The sequence below is a fragment of the Pan paniscus genome, chromosome 11 (assembly GCF_029289425.2).
Source record: "Pan paniscus chromosome 11, NHGRI_mPanPan1-v2.0_pri, whole genome shotgun sequence".
Classification (NCBI taxonomy): Eukaryota; Metazoa; Chordata; class Mammalia; order Primates; family Hominidae; genus Pan; species Pan paniscus.
In genome coordinates, this window is record NC_073260.2 from 9218610 (window position 1) to 9245016 (window position 26407).

Here is a 26407-nt window from a genome sequence, read left to right on the forward strand (position 1 = left end):
AAGAAGGGAAAACTCTGCCTTAGGCTAATCATCAAACATAGCACTGACCTGGCTTATCAAATTTCAGTTAACAAGCAAATATGCTTAATCACTATTCATTTTTCTAGACAATGATGGCCCTTTCCCAGAAAATAGGACCCTAGAGTCATTCACTGTGTGACTCAGAAAAGCCCCTATTAGTGCTCAGATATAGGTCAAAGTCATTGTGCTGTGAAAAGCCATGTAGTTATCTGACGATAGAGGATGTCTGAGGATCATTAGCAGACTTAGATATGACTCAGAAGATTCCATTTTCAGACGTAAGCGCCTGATGGCAGGCCTGACAGAAAGTCGGCCCCTTGTTCTCCCTCATGAACTGGCCACGTATATTCCTAAGTTCTTGCCACTGAGTTCTTGAAAGCAGGCTCCAATGATGCTTAGTGGAACGGCAAGTTCCATCTTCCCTGACAAGACCCAGCAAGGTTTGGCAGATACTATACTTCAAACCAGATCAGACAGCCTGGGGCTCCAGTGTCCGCTTCCTTCTGCTAAAAATAGAGGAACCACCCCTGCAGCCACGAAATGCTGAGAGCAGCCGGCCCGATTCACACTGTGCTGCTTTGAGTTAGGCAAAGGGGTCAGGGCTAAGGAAGAGGGAAGAGAGATTTCTTACACAGACTCCATTTCCAAGTCTTCTTCTTCCTGAGAAAGTTGTAGGTAGGGGTTATCTGAAGCCGGACGGAATTTATACCCCGTTAGAACAAAGAAGACCAGTGTGGCCGTTTCATCCAGGAGCTGCAAGTTTAAAAACCACCCCAAAATAAAGAGATTAGCAACAATGTTCTTCAGAAAGCAGTGGAATTCAACAAACTGACATATTTCCCCACAACCCCCCACTCGATGGTTCTTTACTCAGATGCCACTTCCTGCTACAGGGCATTTTCCTTAGACTTGCCGAGGCCTAAACGAGGAGCGTCCAGCCCAGGGCTGACATTTCCGAGGCCGTGCTCTGCTGTGCTTTCACCAGTCTTCATGGGTAGCTTTTAAGAGCTCACCACATACCCACTTCCTCCCAGAGTGCCTACAGCACCCAGTGAGTTATTCAAGAAAAAAGTCATTTGGTGGCTTCCTCTAGTAGTTAGGCTAGTTCTAGTTTATCGCAAAGATACTTTATTACCGAAATAATAAAATGGGCAAAGAAGAAGGGCAGCCTGAATTCTAACTACTCAGCCCTGTAACTAAAGGAAAGGACCACATCTCATCTAAGTTCTAATGATTCAGGGCAAATCTTTCTCTGCCTGAAGCTTTTCTCTTGACTTTTAAGACTGAAAACTAAAATCAAGAATGCAATTATTTTCAGATTCCTCATAGAATCCAGCAGCATTTCTGGACAAACAGATCATCTCAATTATAGGCCAGAAGAGATGGAAGGAGGCCAAGCGTGGTGGCTCACACCTGTAATCCCAGAACACTGGGAGGCCGAGGTGGGCGGATCACTTGAGATCAGGTGTTTGAGACCAGCCTGGCCAACACTGCGAAGCCCCATCTCTACTAAAAAAACAAAAATTAACTGGGCATGGTGGTGCATCCCTATAATCCCAGCTACTCAGGAGGCTGAGGCAGGAGAATCGCTTGAACCCGGGAGGTGGAGGTTGCAGTGAGCTGAGATTGCGCCACTGCACTCCAGCCTGGGTGACAGAGTGAGACCCTGTCTCAAAAACTAAAAAAAAATTTTTTAGTTAAAAAAAAGAAGAGATGGGAGGTCTTAGTGGTCATTCCCAGATAAATTAGTAACAACTGTTAAGTTACACTTCAAGACTTTATCCTCAGGCATAAATTCTCTGGCATTCTGCCCTGTGAGCAGCGTACCTGGTAGAGCCACTTCCACTGGAATGGAACAGCGAGTTTGAGGAGAAATGCAATGATCCTAGTGAAGTATATGTAACACACAATCTGCATGAGGAGGAAAGAAACAGGAAATCAGATCAACATTAAAATTAGGACACCACTTTAACAATTTGCTTTCACAAATGAACTAGGAAACAGAAAACAGAATCACTCAAAGAAAAGTATGTGACACTTATAGTGTGAATTAATACATGCAGCAGAGAGACATGGCTACTCTGCTAGTTACACTTGAATTTCTTCTCTCTCTCCAGGTGACCAAGATATTGCTAACAGCCACACCCACCGGGAGCACAAGACACTTTAGTCAGGTTGTTCTTAACCCTTCCTCACCCTATCCACAGACATAAGCCCTTGATTTCAATCTCCAAAGATTTTATTTCTTATTCTCAGGCTTTGAGGAATATTTACCAGTAGTAATAGCAAAATAAAGCCACACGGGGAAATCACTGACTTCTGTCCTCTTCTCTGGCAGATGCTGCAAGCATTCGAGGTCCACACTCACAGAAGTACAAATACTACCAAGTTCTCTAGCAAGACAGGATGCCTTCATTTCTCCTTGCAGTGACAAAGACTCAATGTGCTGGCCACTAGAGCATGGCCTGTGCAAGGGGACTAAGCTCAGCTGGCCTGCTGGTCAAGGACCACTCATTATCACTGCATGCAACAAGAGAGGTTCTGTGATGACCTGTGCCTATTTGGTGGATGATATAAAATCCATGGGAAAGAAAAAAAAAAAGAAAGAAAGAAAAAAAAAATCAACCCCAAGTGGAGTGTCTGCTCTTGCATCTCTCTCTACCACTTAAGTCTGATGTTTGCGTGAGCAAAGGAACTGTCTGAAGTGACAATGCCAAACTCACAGATGAGAGACTCAGGAAACAGGGCCGGGCGCGATGGCTCACGCCTATAATCCCAGCACTTTGGGAGGCCGAGGTGGGCGGATCACCTGAGGTCAGGAGTTCGAGACCAGCCTGACCAACACGGAGAAACCCCATCTCTACTAAAAATACAAAATTAGCCAGGCGTGGCATGGTGGCGCATGACTGTAATCCCAGCTACTTGGGAGGCTGAGGCAAGAGAATCGCTTGAACCCAGGAGGCGGAGGTTGCAGTGAGCCGAGATCACGCCATTGCACTCCAGCCTGGGAGACAAGAGCGAAACTCCGTCTCAAAAAAAAAAAAAGACTTGGAAATGTTCTTTCAAGACTCAGGAAGCAAACTAACTCTGGGAGGCCTGTACCTTATATATTCCAAGAAATTATGATCCTAATAATTTCTAGCAAGCTCTGTCTTTTGGTGCTAGCTGATAGAACTTTTCATGTCCATCAGAGTCCTGTTTTAGGTTTTAAAAAAACTGTCTTAACTTTTCTGTTCTTAAGGAAAATTTATTACCACAACATGTAACTAGTTTTCTGCAGAGAAATTTGAAAGAAGAGAGAGGTAGATACTCCAATATTTGTTTTTTTTTTTTTTGAGACAGAGTCTCGCTCTGTCGCCCAGGCTGGAGTGCAGTGGCACTCTATCTCGGCTTACTGCAACCTCAGCCTCCTGGGTTCAAGCAATTCTCCTGCCTCAGCCTGCCAAGTAGCTGGGACTACAAGCACACGCCACCATGCCCAGCTAATTTTTTTATTTTTTATTTTTAGTAGAGATGGGGTTTCACCATGTTGGACAGGATGGTCTCGATCTCCTGACCTCGTGATCTGCCTGCCTCGGTCTCCCAAAGTGCTGGGATTATAGGCATGAGCCACCGCACCCGGCTGATACTCCAATAATTTTTTAAATGAATAAAACAAAAATGGCTGCAGAAGAACATGACAGTGTGATCCCATTTTTCTAAATGAGTAAAAATAGTGGCTGGGATCGCACCACTGCACTCCAGCCTGGGTGACAGAGCGAGACTCTGTCTCAAAAAAAAAAAAAAAAAAGGAACTCAGATATTTAATTTCCCATTTTAAAAGACACAGCTAGATTTTATAAAATGAAAGCCAGGCATGGTGGCCTACACCTGCAGTCCCAGCTACTCAGGTGACTGAGGCGGGAGGATCTTTTGAGCTTTGAGCCCAGGAGTTGGAGTCCATCTTAAGGTAGCATAGAGAGACCCAGTCTTAAAAAAAAAAAAAAAAGCAAAAAAGCAAGCCACACTGGCCAGGCGCAGTGACTCACGCTGCAATCCCTGCACTCTGGGAGGCCGAGGCGGGTGGATCACCTGAGGTCAGGAGTTTGAGACTAGCCTGGCCAACTTTGCAAAACCCCGTCTCTACTAAAAATACAAAAATTAGCTGGGTGTAATGGCAGGTGCCTGTAATCCCAGCTACTCAGAAAGCTTGAACCCGGGAAGTGGAGATTGCAGTGAGCCAAGATCGCGCTACTGCACTCCAGCCTGGGTGACAGAGCTAGACGTCGTCTCCAGAAAAAAAAAAGAAAAAAAAAAAAAAAAAAAGCAAGCCACACTGCTCAGCTCCAGGTGGCACATCTTGTGCTTTCACCAATCCTTTGGAAGTTCATTTGCTCTACTCCTTGAATTGATTTTATTTATAGATTGAGGATTTTTTTTTTTTTTTACTTACCAAGACGTAATAATGTCTGAAAAGTTTCAGCTTTGCTAAGTTAATAGCAGCTAGAGAGAAGAAAGAACAAAATGAAGAGCTCGTTAACTTCTCATTTTTAAAAGTAAGCCTCATTCAGATACCTTCTCAGTCAAGAGGCCACCTCTAATGCAGATGAGGACCACTCAGAGGCACATCCATCTATCTGGAATCAAGTCCGCTGGGCGGGCTCTCCTCCAATCACCAGGAAAAAATGTGGGAGCAGCACAGCCCCAGTGAGCCCCCTGAGCTGGAGTTGGCTTGCACAAGCGATTCCCGCCCCAGGGTCAGCAGCTGTAACCTGGCTATGGTGGGAGTATACTGACATCACAGGAATTGGCAGATGCTACAAATCAGGAATTTTTTTTCCCCCCAGAGAGCCAGCATTAAACATTTCAGCTATGCACAGAGCTGTGACCTCCACTGGGACTAGTCTCAGGTTGGTCCCAGAGAACCACCTGGGGGGGTCTCCCACTAGCTGAGGGTGTAAATTCAATTAACCCACAGGTGCATTTTGCAAATTTCACTGAAGTTATCATTAAGTGACTTGTAATAAGCCCTTTCAGTACAACCTCCCTGGCTGGATCCTACCTTCATGCATGCTTAAGGTCAGCTGAGCCAGGACAGCTACCTTCCTGACACTGCCTACGGCTCTGAAATATTGATGAGTAGAGGGAAGCCTGGCTCCCTCCCAGATCAGCAATCCTTTCATACATCATAAACCTTCCTGCAGGAGGCAAATTAATTTTGCTTAATAGCATTCAATTACTGATTCAGTTTAAGAATGGGACCGTGGGTGGTGAAGGTTCAAATTTCCTCTTCTTCCTCCTTTGGGCTCATGATTAGTTGTCGGGGAGGGAGGAGCAATCAGGCTTAGGATTCCAAAAGAAATTCCTGTAATCCTAAATTATCTTCAAGATGAACATCACTGACAGAATCTACAAGAATCTCCTCTGAGAAACCCAATGCACTAATGAGGGACACTCAGAAAGTCTCACAGTTGAGAGGATAGAACACTTGCCTCTGGGGCTGCAGCAGATTCACGCAGGCACGCACACAACACCTGAAGATGCAAAATCTGCAAAATCGCAGCAGCTTTCTTATCTAGCAACCTCTCTGGCAGTCTTGTTATTTTGAAAAAATTAAATCTTGGCCAGGTGCGGTGGCTCATACCTGTTTGTAATCCAACACTTTGGGAAGCCAAGATGGGAGGATCCCTTGAGCCCAGGAGTTTGAGACCAGCCTGGGCAACAGGATGAAACCCCTCCCTGTCTCTTAAAAAAAAAAAAAAATTAAAAAATTAGCCAGGTGTGCTGCCTACTTGGGGGGCTGAGGCAGGTGGATTGCTTGAGTCCAGGAGTTTGAGACCAACCTGGGCAACACAGTAGAACCCCGTTTCTACAAAAAAAAAAAAAAAAGAAAAAGAAAAAAGAAAGAAAAAAAAAGAAATAGGCCGGGTGCAGTGGCTCACACCTGTAATCCCAGCACTTTGGGAGGCCAAGGCGGGTGGATCATGAGGTCAGGAGTTCAAGACCAGCCTGGCCAAGATGGTGAAACCCCCATCTCAACTAAAAATACAAAACTTACCCAGACATGGTGGTGGGCGCCTGTAATCCCAGCTATTTGGGAGGCTAAGACGGAGAATTGCTTGAATCTGGGAGATGGCAGTTGCAGTGAGCCGAGATCACGCTACTGCCCTCCAGTCTGGGTGACAGAGCAACACTCTGTTTCAAAAAAAAAAAAAATTTAGCTGTTTGTGATGGCACGCACCTGTGGTCCCAGCTACTTGGGAAACAGAGATGGGAGGCGCCTGAACACTGGAGATCGAGGTTGCAGTAAGCTGAAATCGTGCCACTGCACTCCAGGCTGGGTGACAAAAGGAACCCAGTCTCAAAAAACAACAGAAAAAGTAAATTAAAAATTAAATCTCTCTGGTTCTCATCATTTTTTTGTTGTTTTTTTTGAGAGAGGACTTTCTCTGTCACCCAGGCTGTAGTGCAGTGGCACGATCACAGCTCACTGCAGCCTTGACCTCCCAGACTCAAGTGATCCTCAGCCTCCTGAGTAGCTGGGACCACAGGTGTGTGCCACCATGCCCGACTAATTTTTGTATTTTTAGTAGAGATGTGGTTTCACTATGTTGCTCAGGCAGGCAAGAGCCTGCCTCAGCCTCCCAAAGTGCTGGGATTACAGGTGTGAGACACTGCGTCTGGCCTCATCTCTTTTTTATTCAGTCAGTACAAACTCACCAAGCCCCAACTCTGAGCCAGGCCCTGGGATACAGCAGTATACATGACAGCTGCAGCCTCTGCCCCTGGGGCAGCTGCTATCCTGTGAGAAGAGAAGGGCACCGAAGCACGAATTATGCACTCACTGAGTGACATGCACACACAGCCACTGCTGACCAGTGTGCGATCAGGTGCTCCTCCTCCCCTGGGGGATGGGAAGGCCTTCACAGAGGACAAGACATGAGAACTGAGAAGCATCAGATATCGATAATGAAGTGCTCCCAGGGATTTTAACCTTCGCCCTCTGGGATGAACCTTTTGTGTTCCTCTCTGGATGCAAACCTGCTGTTCCCATCGGCAGGGGACAATGAAACGACCAGCTCATACTGTACTCTGCCTAACAGAACCAGTGACATGACCGGAACCGTGGCCCTCCCAAACCAGCTAAACACCTCTTCAACATGAACACTCGATTCTTCACAGCACTAACAATTAGACAGTTTAAATGATAAAAAATGCTTTAAAAGTCTCTCCTGAGGCCGAGAGCGGTGGCTCACGCCTGTAATCCCAGCACTTTGGGAGGCCGAGGCGGGTGGATCACGGGGTCAGGAGATCGAGACCATCCTGGCTAACACGGTGAAACCCCCGTCTCTACTAAAATTACAACAAATTAGCCGGGCATGGTGGCGGACGCCTGTAGTCCCAGCTACTGGGGAGGCTGAAGCAGGAGAATGGCATGAACCCAGGAGGCAGAGCTTGCAGTGAGCCAAGATCGCGCCACTGCACTCCAGCCTGGGTGACAGAGCGAGACTCCACCTCAAAAAAAAAAATAAAAAATAAAAATAAAAATAAATAAGTCTCTCCTGAATTTTGCTTGCTGAAGTCCTGACAAAGGAAACTCCTACTCACTTCACTAAGAAAATCAGCCAGACAAGGAAGTGTCATGTTTTCACTGCTGGGTTTCAAGGTGCTCTGAAGGGGTAAGCACGGGCTCCCAAGCCAGACCAGGGAAAAGGGGTGAAAGAGAGGGTTTCCCAAAGGGCCTGAACACAGCTCAGCAGTGAGCCACAGTGGGAGAAGGCAATGCGGAGAGTGCTGTGGAACAGCAGGTGCGGAGGCTCAGAGGTGAGAGAGCTGCACATATCAGGGAAGGAAAAGTAGCTCAAAGCGGCTGGACTGTGGAGAGCCTAGGAAATGGGGCAGGGCTAAGAGTAAAGCCAAAAATTAAGACACAGAAGACTGAGCTTGTTCTCCTTGTTGGTTTTGGGGGTCCCAGGGAACCTCTAAAGCAAGCTTGTCCAACCTGCGCCCCAGGACAGCTTTGAATGCGGCCCAACACAAATTTGTAAACTTTCTTAAAACATTATAAGATTTTTTTGCCATTATTTTATTTTTCTTTTTTAGCTAATCAGCTATCGTTAGTGTTAGTGTGTTTTAAGTGTGGCCCAAGACAATTCTTCCAGTGTGGCCCAGGGAAGCCAAAAGATTGGACACTGCTATTCTGAAGGGTTTTTTCTCGTTTTGTTTTGTTTTGAGATAGGGTCTCACTCGCTGTCTCCCAGGCTGGAGTGCAGTGGTGTGATGATGGTTCACTGAAGCCTCAGCCTGCTGGGCTTACATGATCTCAAACAGCTGGGACTACAGGCGCACACCATCGCGTCCAGCTAACTTCTTATGGAGACAGGGTCTCACTATGTTGCCCAGGCTGGTCTCGAATTCCTGAGCTCAAGCAATCCTCCCATCTGTTTTCCAAACTGCTAGGATTGCAGGCATGAGCCACCCTGCCAGCCCGTTTGTTTGTTTTTTAAACTAGTCAACTGCAGCAGTGAGAAGAAGGGAAAGAGCAGAACAAGGAGTTGGATCTGTAACTGAAAAATCAACGGAGAGGGGTCACAGCCACCTTCGAACCAGCCTCCCAAAGGCTTTAGGCAACACCATGATCAGGTCTACACTTGAGAACAATCCCTCCGTGGAGGAAGGATGGAGAGAAAAAAGAGGAAAAGCCCAAATGAGGTCAAAGACCTTGAGTCTGCGGAGGCCCCTCTAAAAGGCAGTGAGATGTCCATCGATGCAGAGCGATCGAGGAGTGGATAGGGCAGTGAACAGCAGGCTGATCCCACCTCAGTGGCTGCTAGGAAAGAAGGAAGAGCAACAAGGCAATGAAGTTGAAGACAGCAGAGAGAATCTTTAAGGTAAAGTCTGACGGGTCTCTCCTTTCACAGGGAAGGAAATGCAGATGGGGAGGGGACTGAGAGAAAGCAAAGAGGTTAAGGCACTGCAGGTCTTAACCAAGTAAGGACCGGGGTGCGGTGAGAGCAAAAGAGAGGAAGGCACTCTGCCTGGCACCTCCCTGGCATCATGCGTCACCACGTCACATCCTCCAGGCTCAGGCAAGACACCCTCTGAAGGGAGGTGGGCTATGAGCCGCTCCATAAATGAGCCTGTGCGCCCCACACGGGCACCAGTGAAGAAACATCGCCACGGCGCAGATGCCAGGCCATGTAGGTGCTAAGACTGACAAATGGACCTTGGGGACAAGAAGTGCTGTCTTTGAGAAATGTAGTTAGAATAAGCAGAGCTCACAGTTGTTTCCAAAACCCAGCAGGCTGGCTCATGCCTATAATCCTAGTACTTTGGGAGGCTGAGCCCCGGAGGGAGAGACCAGCCTGGGCAACATAGGGAGACCCTGTCTCTACTAAAAATAAACATAAACCAGCTGGACATGGTGACACATGGCTGTAGTCCCAGCTACTTGAGAGGCTGAGGTAGGAGGGGAGGCTGAGGCCAAAGTAAGCCGTGACTGTGCCACTGCACTCCAGCTTGGGTGAGTGAGACCCTGTCTCAGTAAAACAAACAAACAAACAAAAAAAACAGACTAAAAATAAAAACCCACCAGTCGTGATGCCATCATTTCCAGTCACGCATAAGACATTCCTTTATCGGATAGCAGTTGGCGGGGGTGAGCATCCCAAGCCCTACACTGGAGATCCAGTCACAGCTGAAGCGGCAGAGGCAGGGACTGAGCTTACTCGTGGAGTAAGAAAAAGGAGAGCAGGGGGGTTAAAAGTCTGGGCCCTGCACGATTGAACATCCTGGGTTCAAATTCCAACTCTGCTGCTCACTGGCTGTGTGGACTCCGATAAGTCAGCTAACCCTCTCTGAGCCTCGGTTTCTTCACCTGTTAAGGCAGGAGTAACGATACCCGCCCTTAGGGTTGCTGGGGAATTAATGGGATAGTACACAGAAAGCAACTGGCTCGCAGTGAGCAGTTGGCTACTTGCCATGACAGTGTTAGTGTCATATAGGATTAGCCCAATACCAAATGTAGCATATACTGTGTCACAGCGGCTGCCACCTCTGGCAAGAATCCAGTGAGTAAAACTGGAACAAATGGTGACCTGGGGGCTGCCAGGGCGCCTGGGCTCTCCTGCAAGCAGCGCTGCCATATGCATAGGATGAGTCAGGATGCCGAGCAGGGGCGGAGCCCGCTCTGAGCAGGGTGAAACCAGCATGATGCAGTGAGCAGCCAGGCAGCAGGTCGCAGCCTGGGGTCCCACGACTCCCTCCATTGTTCTTCCAAAGATATCCCTGACTTAGGAACACCGACAGCCTGCTGCTCACCGGACTGTGGCGGGCTGGGTGTTGGGCTCCTGTGGGAGCGAAGGCTCACCAAGGCTGGGCGGGCTATTTCTGACCTCACCATGAGGAGCAGCAAATACGGTGAAAGAATGAGTGTGGGGAGAGAGACAAGGCCCCAGGCAGGATCCAGGAGGCCTGCCTTCCAGCCCTGCCCCATCTCAGCTGGGTGTGCCTGCCCTTGGCCTGTTGCCTCTGTCTCCAGGCATCGACCTCCTCATGTGGAGGAGAATTCCTTTATAGTAATGGTTCTTAATGGGGGTGAGCAAAAGAATCATCGGAAGAGCTTAAAGTATAGATGCCCAGGCTGCCCCTGCCCCTGCCCATCTTAGGGAATCAGGCCCGGCTATGAAGATGCTGAAACCTCTGCAGGGGAGAGAAAAGGAGGAGACAGGGGTGGGGGAGGGTGTCATGTCCACCTGGTCTTGGGGGTCCTGTAAGGCTGACCTCCTGTCCTGTGGGTTCCTCTACCTCCAACTCACTCTGAGGAAAATGACCATGACACTCGATTCTGGTAAGTCCTTCTTACTGACGAGAACAGGACAAGTGCCCACTGAGGCAGGAAATACCACAGCCCCTGCAAATGCCCAAGTCAATACTCTCCATGACTCAGCAGAAGAGCACTGCCCCCCACAGTGCACAGGAGGTGCTGCCCCTGCCCTAGGTGGTCCCCTGTCCTCTCTGAGTGAAAGAGGAACTAAGAAGGCCGGCAAGGAGACAGATTATCCCCTCCTTCCCAGCTGACTTCCCAAGAGGATCCTGGAACTGTAACAAGGACAAAAACAACAGCACTGGTCGTTGCCATCAACTGAGTCATCACCATGTGCCAGGAGCTGGGCTGGGCACCTCTCATGCTTCATCTCACAATGGCCTCTGTGGGGGAAGCAGGCCTGACACACTCAGGCCTGGAGAAGTTTAGTAAATGACAAAAGTTACCCAGCTTGTAAGTGGAGAAGCCAATATGCAAACCCAAGTCCACCTCCCTCCAAGGACCAAGCTCTTAACACCTACGCTTCATGCTAAGTGAAAGGCAGTTCATAACCTTAAAGTCCACTAGTGACTTTAGGATGACACAGGTCAGGACGATTAGTTCAGGACGATGCAATCATGACTCAAAAGGCTGGGTGATGTCCAAGAGCAGGCAGTAATCCTTTCTAAGGAGTTTACACCACATGATTTATGGGACACACAGAAGCAAAGGCCCACAACAGCCACTTAAAGCGTGAAAAATTTCTAAAACAATCCTTCCCTGAGTGTAAGGACAGCCTCAGAGCCTAAAACACCCCCAACTACTCTTCATCCTTGTTGCCTGCTTCCTCTCTGCTGGGCTTCAGAGGGAATTTTGAGTCAAACACAAAAATTAAAGAAATAAAGACGATGGACAGCCTGGCTGGCGTTAAGAGTACCTCTGACTTACGCTGAGTCTCGGCATTTCCACAATGTGCTTAAGTCCTGGGCTCCAGCTCGCTCAGCATGGGGGACAGAGGAGCTCCCCCGTTTGTGGTCAGATACAGGCCTGAAAGTCTGGCGAACAGCTTCTCTCAGTCACCAGAAAGGCACCGAAGGACGCAGGCCACGGGCTGACCTCGGACCACACTGGCCTGAAATGTCCCTTCTGGGGAGGGTTTAGTTCACGAGCTGCCCTCTGGCCTCCACTAAGAAAAGATCCCACTAATCCCACTCAAAGACCATATCAGGAGCAAGTATGGGAAAGGCTGCGAGTGGTCAAGAACAACTACACAGAGAATAAAATTCTTTGATCTTCAAAATGTTGAGTCATGTGAAAATGAATCGAAAATACATTTCTGGCCAGGCATGGTGGCTCACACCTGTAATCTCAGCACTATGGGTGGCTGAGGTGCACGGATCACCTGAGGTCAGGAATTTGAGACCAGTCTGGCCAACATGGTAAAACCTCATCTCTACTAAAAATACAAAAATTAACCAGGCGTGGTGGTGCATGCCTGTAATCCCAGCTACTCGGGAGACTGAGGCAGGAGAATCGCTTGAACCCAGGAGGCAGAGGTTGCAGTGAGCTGAGATCGCACCATTGCACTCCAGCCTGGGCAATAAGAGCGAAACTCTGTCTCAAAAAAAAAAAAAAAAAATACATTTCAAATATACATTTGAAGCAATGACCCAGGAGATATGAAAAGTCATCAAACCGAACAGTTAAGGACTGTGCATATTATTGTAAATGAAATTATATCTTAAATGAGAAATAAAAAGCATCAACAAAAGCAGCAGAAACAGCTCCTGAGAGTAGCACTAAAGACCACACAATACTAGGAAAGCTAGCTCTGACAAAGACTTCTGTTGCCAAGCCTGTTAGGTTTCCAGCTCCTATTTACCTTCGATTCTAGAGCCACAATGCACCAAAGGCACCCGAGAAGGTGGTGTGCAAAGGGCCACGCTGATCTCGGACTCAGCTCCCGTCAGTCTCTCCTGTTTCTCTGCCAGCCGCAGCCTGCAGCCGCAATGCTGTGAGCTATGCCAGTGAGACTTGGGACGCAACGCTGCAGCTGGGCTGAGGCGCACATTACCCCCAACCCCTCCTGTCCACTGCACACAGTCACAGCAGCGAGCTAGGCAAGGATGAAGGTCAGACTTCCCAATGCTTGATGACAAAGGCTGGTTAACAGCAGGCAAAATCTTCTCAGCAAGAGAATCTGACCCTCCCTAAATACTGCAGTCATCAATTGAGAAGAGTTGGTTCTCAACAATGTCTCAAGACACACAGAAAGCACATGCATGTTAACACCAGTAGGCAGAAGAACCAGGCCCAGGCAGGTCCAGGGAGGGTCTGCCACCACGGACCACTAACCAGGCCCTCTGGGTGGCTGTGGGCCCCCCGAAGTACTAGATTCCCAACACTTTAAAGGCCTAAAAAAGCCTGGCAATGTGTCCAAGACAAGACTGCTTCTCAGCCGGATGATATGAGAGACCTCTACTTTTGGATGTAGCTTAAATGAACTGAGAGTGGTATCACTGGTTAATGGATTATTTCATAATGTTCATCAGAAGCTGCGACTTAGTTGATGGCATTACAGGAATAGAGTGCAATCTGCTAAGGAAAAGTAATGACAAGAGAGTTTTGGTGATTAAAGAAATTTAAAATCACTGTATTAAATCAGCTTAATAAAAAACACACATTGGCTGGGCACGGTGGCTCATGCCTGTAATCCCAGCACTTTGAGAGGCCGAGGCAGGCAGATCACCTGAGCCTCCCAAGTAGCTGGGGTTACAGGTGTGCACCATCACGGCTGGCTAATTTTTTTTTTTTTTTTTTTTTGAGACAGAGTCTTGCTCTGTCGCCCAGGCTGGAGTGCAGTGGTGCGATCTCAGCTCACTGCAAGCTCTGTCTCCCGGTTTCACGCCATTCTCCTGCCTCAGCCTCCCGAGTAGCTGGCACTACAGGCGCCCACCACCACGCCAGCTAATTTTTTGTATTTTTAGTAGAGATGGGGTTTCGCCGTGTTAGCCAGGATGGTCTCGATCTCCTGGCCTCAAGCAACCCACCTACCTCGTCTTCCCGAAGTGCTGGGATTACAGGTGAGAGCCACCGTGCCTGGCCTATTTTTTTTTTTTTAAAGAAAACAAAAAAGACCAGAGCAGAACTGCTCTTTGAGGTCCATTCCAGTGGAAGTGATAGAAAAGAGAAAGCAAGAAAAAAATGAGCGGAAAAAAGGGGGAGGATCTCTTCTGGGAATGAGTCCTTCTGGGAAGTCTCACATCATGCGGCTGGTGTGTTCCTATCCAAATCACTGTAGAAGGGTAATAAGATGATTTAAATTAATCTAAAGAAGAGGTTATTAAATCTGGGGTCCATGAATCCCATGATATTACATGGAAAACTTTATGTAGACATGGGAAGTCTATATCTCTCACTAGATTCTCAAATAGGTCTATTATTCCCCAAAGGGATAAAAACCACCAATCAAGGAAAGCAAGGATGAAAAATAAGAATTAAATATATAAACATGAGTTGCAGCCATGATGCACTCAGTGATTATTTCTCCTCTTGTCTTCCCTAGTAGGTTTTTTGTTAGGTCTGTTTATATGAACACACCCAGATACAACAGAGTTCTTTGGCATAAGCTGCCCTGGACTAACAGACATCTTAAACAACCACAAGCATCTGGCCAACTAAGTCTGGAATAAGCTTAATAGGCAAAGGAAGAGAAGAACCAGATAGGCTTTCACTCATCTTCACATCCCCATGTCCATGAGAGACTCAACAAGCCTCATCTCTAACACAGCAGTTCTCCATCTTTTGGTCTGAAGACCTTTTCACACTTTTAAAAATTCCTAAAGACCTCAAGTTTTTTGGTTAGTATGATTATATCTACAAATATGGATCAGAAAGTAAAACAGGATGGGTCCAGTGGCTCACACCTGTAATCCCAGCCCTTTGGGAGACTGAGGCAGGAGGACAGCTAGAGGCCAGGAGTTCAAGATCAGCCTGGGCAAAATGGTGAGACTCTATCTCCACAAAAAAAATTTTAAAAATTAGTGAGGCATGGTAGTGCATGCCTGTAATTCCAGCTACTTGGGAGACTAAGATGAGACGATCACATGAGCCTAGGAGTTTGATGTTACAATGAACTATGATCACACCACTGCACTCCAGCCTGCGTGACACAGGACCCTGTCTCTAAAATTAATTAATAATATATGTATATATTTTTTCGAGACGGAGTCTTACTCTGCGGCCCAGGCTGGAGTGCAGTGGCACGATCTCAATTCACTGCAAACTCCGCCTCCCGGGTTCAAGCAATCCTTCTGCCTCAGCTTCTCGAGTACCTGGGATTACAGGTGTGCGCTACCACGCTCAGCTAATTTTTGTATTTTTAGTAGAGACAGGGTTTTACCATGTTGGCCAGGCTGGTCTCGAACTCCTGACCTCAACTGATCCGTTTGCCTCCGCCTCCCAAAGTGCTGGGATTACAGGCATAAGCCACTGTGCCTGGCCCCAAAATAAAAAACCTCTTTTCTAAAAAAAAAAAATGAAAAAAAAAGAATGAGAAGACCGGAATTATTTTTGTAATTCTCTTTAATGTCTAGCTTAATAACATGCAGCTGGGTTCTCATATGTGATTCAATCAGCATTCAACTTGCTGTGAGGGAGTATTTGGTGAAAATATATGAAGAAAATCTGGCCCCATACAGATAGATGTAGGCCTTTTCAGATTACTGTGAATAGTCTGTGATTCTACATTAAAACCTGACAAGAGGTTGCTTCTAAAGATGAGGGAGGTGGGGAATCTGAAATTTATCAATGAACTTTCCACACTCTTACATTAATAAACTCCACTGGTCCATCCTGCACTTTCAGGAGAGCTTTTACCCCCGTGCATGACTATGGAACATCCTGCACTGGCCAGGTGGAAGACAATGTTTCAGTGTGTTATGTAGATCTCCCAGATACAGAAACATTTTATTATAGAATTCTTAAAAAAATCACATTGTTAGTATCACCTCTGCTTACATCATAAGTCTTATAAGAACTGGGAAACTGGCTGGGTGTGGTGGCTCACACCTATAATCCCAGCACTTTGGGAGGCCGAGGTGGGTGGATCACTTGAGGTCAGAGTTTGAGACCAGCTTGGGCAACAAATTGAGACCCCGTCCCTACAAAAAATATAAGAATTAGCCGGGCATGGTGGAAAGACCTGTAGTCCCACCTACTCAGGAGGCTGCAGTGGGAGGCTCACTTGAGCCCAGGAGGTCAAGGCTGCAGTGAGCTGAGATTGTGCCATTGCACTCCAGCCTGACTCAAGAAAAAAAAAAAAAAAAAAAAAGATCTGGGAAACTGTCAGTTAGGAAACTGTCAGGCTGACAGGGATAAACACAAGTTTTCCTTTATCACTGGCAACAAATACTATTAGTTGTTTTTGCTGAAGTAATATGTTCACTTTGTTCATTTTCAAGAAAATGTCCACCAAAAACCCATGTCTGTGTCACCGTAACAGTCATTCTTCGAGATAAAAGCAGCTTGGCCAGGCACAGTGGCTCATGCCTGTTATCTCAGTACTCTGGGAGGCCTAGGTGGGTGGATCACTTGAGCTCAGGAGTTTGAGACTAGCCTGGGCAATATGACAAAATCCTATCTCTACAAAAAATACAAAAATTAGCCAGGCATGGCAGCACACGCCTGTAGTCCCAGCTACTTTGAGGGCTGAGGTGAGAGGATCGGTTGGGCCCAGGAGGTTGAGGCTGCAGTAAGCCAAGATTACACCACTGGACTCCAGCCTGGGCAACAGTGCAAGACCCTGTCTCAAAAAAAATAAATAAATAAAAAACAACAAAAAAATAAAAGCAGCTAGTTCAGCTTGCAATTCAAACAAGTGCACACGTACTTTCCCTCAAGGCCACACCCATCACACTTCAGGCCCAGCAGCAGTGCTGTGTGCACACCTCCCATGCTGTCTCACAGAATATTAAAAGGCAAGGGTTGAGATTTAATCACATGAACAGTTTTATTATTTCAAGACCATTCTTAAGTGATATGAGCCTTTTTCACCCCCTGTGAGTAGGTGACAGTAAAGAATGCAGTGGCTACTGGCAGATTCTGGTACCACAGCCTGGAATCACGTGACGGTGCCGGCAATTTCACCCATCATTGCTTTTCACCATCAGGCAAATGTCAACAGCACAAGAGACTCACACCGTATGATTATGAAAATAGTTTTGATCCTGAGGACCCCCTTGAGAACCGCTGCCCTAACAAATGCCTCGCATGGTCGCGGCTCCTTTCAGAGCACGGCGGCACCTCGGAATGAAGCCGTTCCTCCATCAACTCTGCAGCCAGCCAACCGGGATTGTTTAAATACTTCTGAAGCTCACATGAAAGCTAAGGCTCTTCAGAATACATCTTCTAACTTTTCCTCAGAAACACAAGGCCCAAAAAAAGGATGGTGAGCAGCAGAGACTGTTAATTAAATTTACGGTGTGTATCTCGACGCCAGTCCTATAAGGTAATGACACTGGAGAAAGAGAAGGGAACGCGGATGCGGGCTCAAGGGCAGTCAGAGCCAGTAAATCTTGGCAGGCGAGACAGAGTGGAGCCAGCGCTAGGTGTGTCTGTGCGAGACTCAATTAAGCTCCCTCTCGGAGGATGCAGTGCAGCTGTGAGTCTCAGTGACCGAGGACCTGAGAGAAGCCACAGCACATGACAGGAGAGACAAAGACGCGGCTGAAGGACAGTGGGCAGCTTCGGCCTCAATGCTTTCCTTTAGATTTCCCTCAGGTTTGGTCAAAAGGAATCCAGAGACAACAAAGTAAAAGCCAAACAAACACTCTCTGAAAGCTGTATTCACCCCAAAACTGAAAACTGTATTCACCCCAAAACTGAAAGCTGTATTCACCCCAAAACGGAAAGCTGTATTCACCCCAATGCAGGAAGGAAAACTACAAATGGCATGTCTCTCACTTGCAGTTACTGGGCCCGGACTGCACCTAAACTAAAAATGAGATTCTTTGCCATAGTGTTTTTTTGTTGTTGTTGTTTTGAGATAGGGTCTGGCTCTGTTGCCCAAGCTGGAGTACAGTGGTACAATCTCAGCTCACTGTAGCCTTGATCTCCTGGGCTCAAGTGATCTTCTCACCTCACCCTCCCAAGTAGCTGGGACTACAGGTGTGTGCCATCAAGCCCGGATAATTTTTGTATCTTTTTCTAGAGGTGGGGTTTTGCCATGTTGCCCAGGCTGGTCTGCCATAGTTTTTTGTGTGGTTTTGGTAGGGATGGGATCTTGCTATTATGTCACCCAGGCTGGTCTAAAACTCCTGGCCTCAAGCAATCCTCCTGCCTCGGCCTCCCAAAGTGCTAGCATTACAAGCCTAAGCCACCATGCCTGGCCTAAAAATGAGATTCTTAAGCCCGAAGTGGCCAGATGCAGTGGCTCACACCTGTAATGCCAGCATTTTGGGAGGCCTCATGAGGCAGGACGATGGCTTGAGGTTAGGAGTTTAAGACCAGCCTGGGCAACATAGTGAGACCTCATCTCTACAAAAATTTTAAATTAAAAAAAAAGAAAAGCCCAAGTTACTGTCAAGGCCATGAAATGAGTCACTGGAATAATGAGCCTGAGAACAGGAAACAGAATGTCAGGCTCTATCCAGCAAAGCTTCCAAATCTAATAGGAGACATTATTGCCTGTAGCCTTTGTGCTCCTAGTTGCCTCCAGATCTCAGGAGTGAACTGAGGGGGCACAGAGGGCCAATGGGGCCACAGATCCCAGAACCAGCGACTAGAAGCATGCTCACTCCCGCTTTCCTGCAAGCTTCACAGCACATAGCCGCCCTGTAGTCACACCCGAGGGCAGCTCCAGCACAGGCCATTCCTGAGACCTCTCTGCAGGGGAGGCTCCAGCTGGGAACACGGCTGCTCTGGCTCTGGGAGTGTCGCAAGCATAACCACTTTTCAGGGTACAGAGTGATGCCCAAAAGCATCTCACAGCCTCAATCAATTCAGGGAAAAGAACATGAACCAAAATGACAATCCCGTTCTAATCTGCTCTGTCCCTCTTTCAGAGTATTTGTGATATTTGCTGATGAGAAATGGGTGCTTCCTCAGCAGATGTCTTCCTAAGAATGGGGAATGTGAACCCTGGTTTACCTATGCGACTTCCTGCTCTTAGATTCGCTCTCTGCTGAAGAGGTCCCATGCTGTCACCTGGTGGAAAAAAATGAGAAACTGCCTTGTGTGCCCAGGCCATGACAAAAGCGTTCCTGTTAAAGGAAGTTACCCTTTACTGCAGATGCTGGGGGACAACGCTGACCCCATGCTGCCTCACCTGCTGTGCCATCTACTCCAGACAGAGCACCTTACTAAGATCCTCAGCTACCAACCAACCTCAGGTGGAATAAATGGTCCCAGTGGCAGTCACCACAGCCACCCCACACTCGCTAAAGCAAGATGGAGGACCGAACAGGTAGACGAGTCAGGAGGATGAAGCAGGGGCCGGGGAGGACGCAAAGAAGGGAGGAATTCATCAACGGGCAGGATCGAGCAAAGAGAAACACACAGGTAAGCCTCGCCAACAAAAAGCACCGCCCTTGGGATTTTTACACATTTTTAGCCAAACAGCCGGAAGAACCAATGAGAAATACAGAAGTGTATAAGATAATAAAGTTAAATGGTCTCATCGCGATATATTAAAATAAGAAAAAGCCTAGCCGGGCGCGGGGGCTCATGCGTGTAATCCCAGCACTTTGGGAGGCCAAGGCAGGTGGATCGCGAGGTCAGGAGTTTGCGACCAGCCTGGCCAACATAGTGGAACCCCGTCTCTACTAAAAATACAAAACATTAGCTGGGTGTGGTGGTGGGTGCCTGTAATCCCAGCTATTTGGGAGGCTGAGGCAGGAGAATCGCTTGAAGCTGGGAGGCGGAGGTAGCAGTGAGCTGAGATCGCATCACTGCACTCCAGCCTGGCAGACAGTGCGAGACTTCATCTCCAAAAAAAAAAGAAAGAAAGAAAAAGCCTACCTGTTCACCAAGTTACAAATATAATAAAACTACCTTCTTATATAACACGATAAAAGAAAAATAAGGACAAGAATATCCCCAAAGAGGCTGGGCGTGGTGGTTCACATCTGTAATCCCAGCACTTTGGGAGGTCGAGGCAGGCAGATCACTTGAGGTCAGGAGTTCGAGACCAGCCTGGCCAAGGTGGTGAAACCCCATCTGTACTAAAAACACAAAAATTAGCTGAGCGTGGTAGCAGGCACCTGTAATCCCAGCTACTTGGGAGGCTGAGGAAGGAGAATCGCTTGAACCCAGAAGGCAGAGGCTACAGTGAGCAGAGATCGTGCCACTGCATTCTAGCTTGGGTGACAGAGCAAAACTCTGTCTTAAAAAAGAAGAATATCCCCAAATTAGCCGGGCATGCTGGCAGGCGCCTGTAATCCCAGCTACTTGGGAGGCTGAGGCAGAAGAATTGCTTGAACCCAGGAGGTGGAGGTTGCAGTAAGCCGAGATCATGCCATTGCACTCTAGCCTGGGCAAAAAGAGCAAAACTCCGTCTCAAAAAAAAAAAAAAAAAAGAATATCCCCAATTATTCCTAGAGGTGGATTTGTACTTCCTACCTTGGGTTTTTCTAATGATGGCAGGGTGCTTTACTGGGCTCCAAGAAAGGCTATGTAGCCCGGCTAGAAGCAAAAGCTCTGTGACTCCTGCTTAAAGCCACTGAAAAGAACCTATCACAAGAGGACACTCCAGAGGGAAAAGAAGGGAACCTGGTATCTTTGAGGGGAAAAAAATGAGAAAACGAGAGAAGGGCTATTCCCAGGACTAGAAAGAAAACAAAAGCTGGTGCAGGTCGCAGAAGCTGAGTGGGCCTTGGGAGGCTGGCCTCTGACCACTGACCAAGGCTCCAAGCCTGGGTATGACTTGCACACAGGCTGCCTAGGAGCAAGAGTTACGTGAACCTGGACAGCAGGAATGCCATACTATCTGTTCCAGGCCCAAACTGGCGAGATCCTCCAGAATACTGTGCCCTAAATAACAACCTAGGGCTGACCCTGGCGTGAAGCCTCAAAGTCATGTTTAATTTAACTTAAAGAAATAATGCGTTATTAGTTATATACCAGGTTTGTGAAAGAAGATTTACAGCTACTTTGCATTTTCCGAATTTTCTAAAATGAATCTACATTGGCTTTATAATCAGAAATAGAGTCAGCAACAAAACTTTATTAACAAAAACCTGTTTTATTTATTATTCATAACCTGCATTAAAGAATGTTAATATCCACACTGGGTGTACGATACCATGGATCCAGAGACCGTTCTGAGCTTTGAGAGAAGAGAGCACTGCTCCTTAAACCCTTGTGGTCTGAAATTCTCACTTGTGCTATGGCAGCCTGTGGTCATGAACATTACTCGAATAAGCCCAGAACCACACAAAACATTTTCTTTGCAGCTTTTCTTCTGATTTAGGAGGCATGACTGGAAAGTCAAGGAGATGCAAAAGGGCTATAAAGGGCACAACCATTTCAATATCAGGTAGTTTTCAAGGTTCCTTCTGTCATCAGAGTCTTGCTTTAAATGAATACTGACACATCTATTTTGAAAGTGTGTTAAATCAGCAGGCAGGGCTGCTTTACACATAGCCATCTCCAATCCATTATCCCTCCTGTTCTCACAGTGAAGTGTTATCTGGCCCTTCTAAGACAAGATTTTCTCTTGCTGACTCAGTTTTGAGAAGGTGAAAATCACAACCACGAGTGGAAATGAAATGAATCATCTTAATAAGCAGCAGTCACCCCCAACCTCCTCCTTATACAACTGACTCAACACCTCCTTCTCCAAACTACCCCTGGCTGCTCTCATGAAGTGGGCCCCAGGCCTCCCCTAGCTCTCCTCCCAGGAAGACAGCATCTTGACACCATAGGCTGCCTCCACTCCTCCGCAGTGCCGCAGCACGTGAGTTCAGGGCAAGCTGAGCTACACAAAATGAGCACGAGAGAACTTGCCTTTTCCATCTGTTGCTGATGCTTCTTGTAAATGTCTGATTGACCTAAAAATAAACATTTAGAGAACAAAAAGTTAGCTGACAAATCTGCACTCCTCTCTATTTCCAGCTCTAGTAACTTGAGGCTGAATTTCTCAATTACATGCTGAAAGGTTGGACTACATCACTTTAGAGCACTCTCCCTAAAACGGGTAGAGGGGGGGAAATGGTTGATATCAACACGTCTGAGGTAAAGTCGCCCTCTGCTGGCCAAATCTGTGGCAATAAGTCTAGCAGGGACCAGAGCGTGAGGAGAAAACAAAACTCCATCATTTAATGCTCCTGTTAATCTCTCACTCCCATAACCACCCCCTACCCAACACTCCCATGACAATGGAGCATCACTGAGCTCACCTGCCACCAGGAGAGAATAAACCCTAGAAGAAAGTCACCAGCTGACTTCCAGAGTCTAGGTCTAAGAGCTGTGAACATACAGCTCCATGCAAACTTATCAAGTGGAGATTTTTAACATTGCTGAAAAATGCCAGCCTCCAGGGACACTGTCTGGGGCTGTGATGTGCTGGTACCTAATGACCATCATTACATTTCAGGCAGAGGAACATTAACATTATTACAGGAGCTGCAGGTGAGAGGTGGAGGCACCATGAAAAGCCACCAACAGAGACACTTCCCTGAGGGCTGAACAGGGCACAGGCAGACAGGCTGTGTGAGGGAAGGCGGCTGTGGTCTGACACTGTCACTCACTCTTGTCAGCAAATCAATTACTCTTCCTAAATCCTCCGTAATTTGCCCACCTGTGAGAGGGGCTATCTGCTTGAGAACTGAATGGAACACCACACGAAAGCTAACCAGTACACTGCTGGCTGAATCGGGATATTTACAAGTATTATTATTATTATTTATTTATTTATTTATTTTGAGACAGAGTCTTGTTCTGTTGCCAGGCTGGAGTGCAGTGGCATGATCTTGGCTCACTGCAACCTCCGCCTCCTGGGTTCAAGCAATTCTCCTGCCTCAGCCTCCCGAGTAGCTGGGACTACAGGCACATGCTACCACGCCCAGCTAATTTTTATATTTTTAGTTGAGATGGGGTTTTGCCATGTTGGCCAGGATGGTCTCGATCTCTTGACCTCGGGATCCGCCCGCCTCAGCCTCCCAAAGTGGTGGGATTACAGGTGTGAACCACCGCGCCCGGCCTAAAAATATTATTAATCTTGAATCACCTCTCCAGTACTTACTGACTTTTTTCATTTTACAGTAATTTTTAGGATATTTACCTTAAGGAATTTTGCCATTTGGAATCTGCTCATTAGTGTTGTAATTAACAAGGGGCAGGAAATGGCTGCTTACACCTCGACAGCTTGTTGGGGTTCCTTATATTTGACTATTCTGATAGTGGCATGTGTAAAAGTAGGGTATGAACCTCTGTTCCCCAATGAGGTGCTCTTTTCGATCTGGAAACAATGCTGGACATCCTATGTTAGATACCTGAGTGACTAATTCCTGTGCAGGACGGCAGGAGGCTGCAGTGAGGAGGAAGAGTCATTCATATTCCACTGGGTGCGGTGGCTCATGCCTATAATCCCAGCACTTTGGGAGGCTGAGGTGGGAAGATCACTTGAACCCAGGAGTTTGAGACCAGCCTGGGCAACATGGCAAAACCCTGTCTACAAAAAATTGGCTGGGTATGGTAGTGTGTGCCTGTGGTCCCAGCTACCCAGGAGGCTGAGGTGGGAGCATCATTCATACTCTCTTCTATGCTGGTAGCTGTCTGCTGAACTGATACGAGATCATGTGATGTATGATGGAATGAGGGTGAAGAGTGAATCTAATTGGCTGGAATGAGAAGTACTCTCCATTGGCACCATGTTATAAATAATGAGAGTAACTGACAAACCCCAGGATCCTCAAAAATATTAATTTACTGGATGGGGCATTGCAATAAGAAGCACCTCAGCCAGCTGCGGTGACTCATGCCTATAATCCCAGCACTTTGGGAGGACAAGGCAAGTGGATCACCCGAGGTCAGGAGTTTGAGACCACCAGCCTGGCCAAAATGGCGAAACCCTGTCTCTACTAAAAATACAAAAAAAATTAGCCAGGCATGGTGACACGCACCTGTAATCCCAGCTACTCAGGAGGCTGAGGCAGGAGAATCACTTGAACCCAGGAGGCAGAGGTTGCAGTGGGCCGAGATTGAGCCATTGCACTCCACCCTGGGCAACAAGAGCGAAACTCCATCTCGGGTTAAAAAAAAAAAAAAGAAGCACTTGTAATGGAAGGCCGGGGTGAATCTATTTTCTTTAAAATTTATTTCAAAAGAATTGCATTCCAATAGCCATGGAATTATATCACTAAGGGTAAAGTGTTTTATTGCTGCTAGCCTTCTGAATTTCTACCACTCTGCATGTGATTTAATAAGGATATTTTCTCATCAACCACTGACTTGACACTAACACTTCTTTACACAGACCCAATGCACAATCTGTGCATCTAAACACTGCCATTTCCAGGAATGGAGCAATCCATTCTGAAAACATCAAAAATGTTTGTGTGCTGAGAACTATCACTAGTTTTATGTTAATGAACTTCCTCATTTTCCACCTAAGTTGGCAAGAACTGGCTGTTTATGGGATTTCTCCAACTCCCTACCACCACCACAAATTCAGGCTGCTACTTTAAGTTACTACCAAGTTCTCATTTCCCAATTCCTCTCTATTGTCTTAGAACTCTGTTAAATGCCAGCTCATGGTGACGGATTAGCTCTGCCAGAATACCCCGAGTAACTGGAAAAAGACACAGGGTTCTGCCCCTGGAGGCTGATTCAGGTCAGTCTGGGACTCAGAAAGCTGTACTTTTAAACACACGTCCCATGTGACTGAGATCAATTTGGGAATGGCCAGTTCAGCTGTCGGGCTTGACAGCCAAGCTGTCATGTGGCCTCCCTCCCTGTGAGCTACTCACCACACCACTGGGAAGAGGATGGCACCACAACACAACAGGTCGACCAGAAATAGAGAGTCCTTCCACAAGCCATATTCAGTCGTGCCCTCCTCGGTGGACTCTATGATGATGTAGGCTACATTTGCCAGGACCTACAGACATGAGAATTTGCTGAGGCCCCAAAGCATGGGTGGACTGTTATGATGCTAGCAGCCCCAATGTGGGGTGTACACCTTGGCCTCCAGACCCACGATCTGCGACCACAGCATTCTTTCCAGTCCCACGTGCTCTTCCAGAACTCTGCCACTCCGCTATCAAGGAGAGTCTCTATGCCACCCCCCTGAATCTGCACAGGCCGTAATTGCTCTAATACAGTAAGATGGAAGTACTGCTGTGTGATTTCCAAGGTAGATAAAGCTTCCACCCAGCTCTCTTGGGACCTTTGGAGCCCTAAGCCTTCTTGTAAGAAGTCTGGCTACCCTGAAACTACCCTGCTGTACAGACCATGCAGAGATGGAAAGGCCCCCCCAGGAGCCCCGGCTGTCCCAGTCCCCACCTGAGCAAGCTTCTCAGCCCAGAAGACAGATGCGAGTGGAGACTTCAAGATGCTCCCAGCCATGGTGTGACTATGACCACAAGACCCAAGTCAGACCTACCCAGCTAGCCACTCTTGAATTCCTAACCCACAGAAACTGAGAGAGAGAATGACGGGTTATTGTCGTTTTAAGTCGCTGAGTTTTGGGGTGATTTGTTATGCAGCAGTAGATAACAGGGACACTTTGCTTTTCAGGTACCCCAAACCCAGTGGAGTCACTCAGGTGCTGGACTGCTGGATAGGTGGCACTTAATACCCTATTTAGCCACAATGCCCATACTTTTTAGGCCATGGTGCTCAGTGACAATAACTCATCTAAGTGCCAGACAATGGAACTGTGTTTTCAGAGACCAGAGCGGTGAGCATGGCTGATTCCAGCCCTACAGCCTCATATACTCAGGCCCACTATTAAGCTCTGTACTCAGGCCCGTTATTAGGCTCTTAGCATAAGTCTTTATAAAAAGTCTTTCCACTGGCTAAACTGAGATGCCACAGAGCATAAGGGAAATTTACCACTTATAATACATCCTTTTGAAGATTACCACTGGGAATGGATGCAGAGGTTATCCTCCACCTATATACCCCATGAGAAGTCCCTGGTCCCAAATCTCTGCCTGACTTGCTGTAAAAGGTAATCCTCCACACTTTGCATGTAAAATCTGTAGTGCTATTATTTAGGAAGTCTCTAAGTTTAATTTCTCTTTCTATACAGGACTTAGAATCAAATTATCTGAAATTTCATTTAAAACTAATGCAAAAATTATCTGAAATTTCAGCCTCTCCAATGACCCCCAGCTTCTGGGTCCTTCCCTGTCCCACACTGCTCATGAAGCCCTGTCTATCCAAAACACTAGCATCTGTGGCTCCATCTAAAAAGACAAAGTAGGGCTGGGTGCGGTGGCTCATACCCATAATCCCAGAACTTTGGGGAGCCAAGGCAGAAGGATTGCTTGAGCCCAGGAGTTTGACACCAGCCTGGGCAAAATAGTGAGACACGGCCTCTAATTAAAAAAAAAAAAATTAAAAATTAGTCAGGTGTGATGGTGTACGCCTGTGGTCTCA

The 26407-nt window shown here is 47.2% G+C and overlaps 1 protein-coding gene across 2 annotated transcripts in view; it reads right to left on the bottom strand.

The window, feature by feature from the left end:
- GPR107 (G protein-coupled receptor 107) overlaps positions 1–26407 on the bottom strand; it is an 87827-nt gene that overhangs the window by 10730 nt on the left and 50690 nt on the right. Inside the window, exons 13-18 of one of the 2 annotated variants that reach the window (XM_008975930.4) lie at positions 24772–24902; positions 21809–21852; positions 18953–19009; positions 4454–4503; positions 1849–1932; positions 653–774 (exon numbers count right to left, since the gene is read on the bottom strand). In XM_008975930.4, coding sequence (XP_008974178.1) covers positions 653–774; positions 1849–1932; positions 4454–4503; positions 18953–19009; positions 21809–21852; positions 24772–24902 — 488 coding nt within the window. The remainder of the gene's footprint in view (positions 1–652; positions 775–1848; positions 1933–4453; positions 4504–18952; positions 19010–21808; positions 21853–24771; positions 24903–26407) is intronic. The other variant, XM_008975931.4, reaches the window with a different exon arrangement.